The following is a 5,836-nucleotide window of genomic DNA, read 5'->3' on the forward strand; positions in this document are numbered from 1 at the left end:
ATATTGAGTACCAAATACAGGTCATTCGCCATGTTGCTGCGGATGGAAGAGATGCCCTCCATAGTAAAGTTGATTAAATTGAGCTATGTTTCCTCACTGAGATTTAGAATCTCATTCAGCTGCCCTGTGCAGGTGATCTGAATGAGAACCAAAAGCTGGATTTTGAAAGCAAACTTGAACTTTGTGTGAGATCCAATAGAAACCTGGAGTTTCCAAACACAAAGCTTTGTGTAGCTGATTTAGTCCCATGGAAGCTGAAGAAGGGCAGTGGAAGAACTCCAGTGAATGGTGACCAAAGAGAACAGAATACAAAGTGGACAAATTAGAGGTGGAATATCTATTTCATCTACTCCTGACGTTGGGGGTCTGGATCAGTCTAGACAAACATTTTTCTAACTTAGTTTTCCCTTTCGTATGGAAAGAAAATGAGAAAAATCTCATTATCAACTACTAACTAACATCATTTGGTAGTTAAAATGCACACAAATAATAGCTTGGGACATAAGAGAAAAAACCAAAGCATTTGCTTTTGTGTCTGGCTAATAGTAAAGTGGCCTGGGAGCCTAAGAGTAATCAATAAATCTTTCTAAATGAATGCATGAGGAAAAAGCAATGGACTATACAGATGTTACATCAGAGATATGTGCCAAGAAGAAACATACTCACAATACAGGCTTTTAGTGGGCAGGCATAGGAATATAGACAATCAAAGAGGAATGGGTCTTTATGTTGGAGCTGGTACCAGGGCCTAGCTCGGGTAGGCAAGATGGTTGTAACATAAAAGTTCTGGGATTGCAGAACCTCGGAGAAGACTAGCAAGCATGGTTTTAGAGTTAAGATCCACTATAGAAATATCTACCCAAATTCATATTAAGGAACATGTCTGAATGCTTGAGTTCTTATTTGTTGCAGGAAGGAGATAAGGCAGGAGAGAGAGAAACATAAGGATGTCATGGTAGATGTCAGTGTTATTCTTCAGTGTTACACCCAGCAGAGTGTAAATCCAAGCTCTATCATTCAATCTGACACTACTGATAAAACATTAATCATTGAAGCACCTAGATGAAGATTTTAATTTTGAAAACTGGAGATTGGAGCATCTACTCTGTAGAAACTGTTTTGCAGATTGAATATAGGATATGACACATGAGGCATAACACTTATTTTACATGATATGTTTTTCCTTTTTATTATTAATGTGCTGTATGATGATGTGTGTAAGTACAGGTGTGCATGTGCCATGGGTTCAAGTGTGGAGGTCTGCGGACAATCTAGGAGTTGATTCTCTTTCCACTGTGGGTTCCAGAGAGCAAACTCTCCATGACCAGGTTTGTACGCTAAGTGCTTTTATCAAAGTCGACTGGCCTGCCTCATAATGCATGCACTTCTTTTGTTGTTGCTATTTTCATTATTGTTACTGATGTTACTATAGATTTTGTGGCCAGTAAGGTTTTTATCCATCACCTAAATATCTGTCTTAACTAAACTTGCAATTTGTAAAGTAAATGACTTCTTTATTTTTACATTTTCTTTGTGCATAGTTTTCCCCTTTGGCATTCTTGTAAAAGCTATCCCAACCCCGTTTTTGTTTTAGAGGGAAAAAGCCACTCTATAGCCAGTATAGGCTAGCTGAGTTTCCTGTGACTCAGGAGACAATTCCCATATGGGCGGTTTCCTGCATAATACTAAGCAAGAGATGGACTCTACCACATTCAGGTGCACCTACAGCATCTTCTCAAAGACTCCTTGGGGTTCAGTTCTTTAAACAAAACTTGAGAATTCTTGGTTTGTTGAATGCATACAGAATTAGGATAAAATAACTTTTGAATTAGACAGATCAATAAGATAATAAATTTGTAATGGATAAAATAATACTGGTAACTTAACAATACATACCTTGGAATCAGCTAACAATAGGACTTATTACTGCTAAGTCAAATTTTAAAGAGCTTTAAGCTGCTGTACTGTGAAGCAAAACCATTAAAATGATTGGAGTTCCTTTTGAGGCTTCTTCACTCCCACGTTTTGATTCTAACAGAAACAGGCCTCCGTGTGCCTCTCTGGTAGGCTGACTTCCCAGTTTAAAGTCCTCAGTAAAGCGTAGTTTTGATCAGAAGTTGAACTCTATTGGTTCTAAGGAGAGCAGACTGAGTGCAATCATAGTGCTGGGGCAGGGGAAGATTGCATAAGTGCAAAAGTTTCACTTCTAATTTTGGGCTCAACTTTTTAGGCTGAGGAAATTGTTTCCAAACGTTTAGCGCAATCTCAGTTCCACAGTCTCAGACAGAAAATATAATCCATGTAGGAAACATTGTTCTATGTCTGGAAAAAACAGGGGGAGAGACTTGTGTCTGCAGAGCATGTCTGCAGGACATTTGACTAAAAAGGCGACCCCGCAGGATGTGGGACCTAAGGCGCCTTTACATTGCCACAACAGCCACTCCACTTCTAGGGACCCGCAAAAGACATTCTTATACTGACTGGAGATGAGGCGCTCCTGAGGTGCTCAGCAAAACAAGGTGGGAGGCTATAAGCTGCTGGAGTGGAACAAAGGATCTCAGGAAGCCTTCTGAAGTGGCTATACCTCCCAGGGAGGGGTGCTGGAAAAAATCCCTGGCGTGGGGAGCCTTCACCCTGGAGACCGCAGGAGGCGCGGCCCCGCCCTCCGTAGCCCCGCCCCAGCCAACGCGGACCAATGGGAGAGCCGGATGTTAGCGTGTGGGAGGTGCGGCTGGGTTGCTACAGCCTGAGCTGGGCGGCGGCGGTCGCTGCCGGAGGAGCCTCAAGCGGTTCGCCATGGACGGGCTGGAAGGTGAGACGCGGGCGTGTGGCTGCGGGGCTCGAGCGGCCGGGGCTGGGGCCGGGGCTCCCGGGGCAAGTGCGGGGCTAGGTCCCCGCCAGGCCCGGAGCTGGTCGGCCCCGCACCGGAGCGTGACCGCGGGCTGCCAGCCGCGCACGGTCCTGGGCTTTCTCGCGGGCTCGGAGCACCTCGTCCTCTCTCCTGCAAGGCCTTCCCACCATTTTCTGGTCTTTCTTGACCCAGGAGTTTTCTTTGGGTCGTCAGCGTCTCTGGTCAGGTTTTATTTTCTTTGCAAACTGTATTCTCGGTTGAGGTCCGCGACATCCCTTGCTGGCCCCTGAGGACTCGCCCCGCCTCCCGCAAGCCCGGGGCACACACCTTGGGCACTCCCTGGTAGCCTTCCTTCCATTCCTACCTCATCTGGGTTGGACAGATGCCAGAGCATCTCCAAGGAAGTGTCCCTGGCCAGCTCTACTCCAGGAACAATAGCTCCAGCTTGATGGTTTATTCACGAGGACTGACTAGGGAAGAGCCAGCGTTGGTTCCTATCTTCGCTTTTTCCTGGTGCTGCTGTAACCATGGCTTCAGATTTTGCTTTGTTCCCACTTCTTTCACTTTTTCTCCCTTTTCGTCCATTCAAATCCCGTGTAAGGACAACGTTGAAAAACAAAGGGAGGGAAAACCAGAATCATCAACAACAAAAACCCTAACATTGGTAACAACAGCTTTAAGATTTAAATAAGACAGTAAACTAGCTTTCAGATTTTTTCTTTTCCTTATTAAAAAAAAAATTACACCACTTAACGTACTTAGAATGAGCAGGGGCACTGAACCCTTCATTTTATGTATTATGGGTAGTTAAATATTTCAGGGTGGGTTATGAAGTGAAAAAGTAGTAATTGATAACTTTTTTTTTCAGTGCTTTAAGTTTACCGGAAAGAAAATGCAATAATATGATAATGAATTTTATTTCATAGTTTTATTTTACAGTGAAACCCTCACCAAACACCTTGTAGGCTATTAAGAATTCTATTTGAATTCTGCGCAGCTACAGTTTACTATTACCTGTGAAAGTCTTGGTGTACCTACCGTTCAACTTTACACGGAATGAGAAATTGTACTGACAGCATGCCTTCTTAATCTCGTAATTAGGGAGACTCCTGCAGGCGGCTTATTTTAATTCTTGAAAAAGCAGGGCTGAGGCGTGGGTCCCAGTGTTTTTATGCTCTCCTAGTGCATGAAGAGTGCTTTAGATCACTTCCCAGGTTTTTACAGTGGCTAGGAAGAGTCACCCAGTGTTTCCCTTCTTCATCCTGGGCATACAAAGAGTAAGAGTTGTCAGAGCTCTATCCATTCTAAGAATCTTTACATTTTAAGCTGTGCTTATGTTGCTGTTACAATATAAGTCAGAAATTTGGGAATATAACTGAAAACTATCATAATATTCAGCCAGTGTGTGTGTGTGTGTGTGTGTGTAAAATATACGGATCTGGGTGTAATATGGAATGAGCATGATTTTTGAGTCTGGTTTTTGTAAAACAGTACCATCCCTTTAACTCTTTGATTTTTTTTCTAAAAAAAATAAGATACTGTCATTAAATATGTTTAATTATGATAAATTAGGATGAAATATGAGAAAATAGTTTTTTGGCAGAGCAGCTGAATATTGGTGACTTAAGTAGTTCAATGTAATAAAAGCTCAGAGTGTTCTGTTGAGTGGAAAACTGGGCTTTTTTTTTTTTTTTTTTTTGGCTTCAAACCAATCCCCCACCCTCACCTTCCTTAAAACAAAAGAAGTCAGTTCCTTTTACATCACCTTTTGCAGAGTTCTGAATTTTTGACTCATTAATTTATTTACCCATGCTTTCACTTATTTGATAGCTTTTCTCTAGAGTGGAACTTATAGGACAGTATTATTATAAAATCTTCATGTTTACTTGCTCTATTTTTGTTATTAAGCAAACAATAATCTTTGACATTTGACTTACATTTTTAGTTGAAAGTAGTTACTGGTCTGAAAAAATTCTTCCCAAGCCATTCTTACTCTTTTAAAGTAAATTTTAGCTGCTTACATATAAATCATACCATGTATGTTGTTTTTGATTTTCTGGAACTTTTATGTCTCCGGAATTGTCACAAACTAAATTATTAAATTGCACACTGTATTGGAAACCAATGTTGTTATAATTTTGTATAATCCATAGCAGAACTTTTGCATGGCTTGAGTAATTAGAGCAAAACCTTTGATCCCTTTTCATGTGAAAGCTGTACCCTGGGTGTATCTACAGATCACAGAAGTAAGTTTAGAGTTGGGGGGTTCTAATCTCTTTTTCACCTATAAGAGGGAGGTGATAAAATCTCAGGTTTTGCCTTCTTAATGCAGTATGGGCATTGCCTCCCTAAATCCTCAGACATCGTTGAAGCAGTTATGGCAGACATTAGCAGGCCATTCCTTCTCTGAACTTCTGCATTTATTACCTTAATGTTGCCTTTGAAACGTAATTATAAGTCCCATTGCTCTTCGCTACTCGAACACCTACCGTAACATCTACCACTATGCTCTGTTAAAGCTTCTCTTTTATTGTATCTTAGCAAGATGTTTCTGTCAATTCAGGGGTTTTGGAAGTTGCTTACAATGCACTTCCTGTTTACTTAGGTAATATTATATCCTGGGATCTTTGATGGAGTTGAAGGTTAAATAGTTATAGTTTTCCTTAGATATGATAAAAGATAAATTATGTGAAACTTTAGACTCACAAAAAATATCGTAGCTGTAATTATTGCTTGATACCTGTTTTGTTATATGTAATTTTACTCTGTTTAAGTGAAAACCTTCTTTTTTATTTAGACATGAAGGGGGAGATGATATGGAATTCCCCTCTGAATCTTGTGCATATGTTTTATTACCATTGGTTAATAAAGAGTCTGCTTCAGCCTATGGAAGGACAGAATATAGCCAGGCTGGAAGAGGTAAAGAGAGAGAGAGAGAGAGAGAGAGAGAGAGAGAGAGAGAGAGAGAGAGAGAGAGAGAGAGAG

General features: G+C 41.1%; 1 protein-coding gene across 3 annotated transcripts in view; it reads left to right on the top strand.

Annotated features, from left to right (window-relative positions):
- Positions 1-2,704: 2,704 nt before the first annotated feature.
- The window catches only part of Zc2hc1a (zinc finger C2HC-type containing 1A), a 39,330-nt gene continuing 36,198 nt past the window's right edge, over positions 2,705-5,836 (top strand). For all 3 annotated transcript variants that reach the window (XM_050161713.1, XM_050161711.1, XM_050161712.1), the window contains exon 1: positions 2,705-2,812. In XM_050161713.1, coding sequence (XP_050017670.1) covers positions 2,797-2,812 — 16 coding nt within the window. In that variant the 5' untranslated portion in view covers positions 2,705-2,796. The remainder of the gene's footprint in view (positions 2,813-5,836) is intronic.

Source organism: Alexandromys fortis, unplaced genomic scaffold (assembly GCF_014885135.2).
Source record: "Alexandromys fortis isolate MF-2015 unplaced genomic scaffold, M_Fortis_MF-2015_v1.1 scaffold_74, whole genome shotgun sequence".
Lineage (NCBI taxonomy): Eukaryota > Metazoa > Chordata > Mammalia > Rodentia > Cricetidae > Alexandromys > Alexandromys fortis.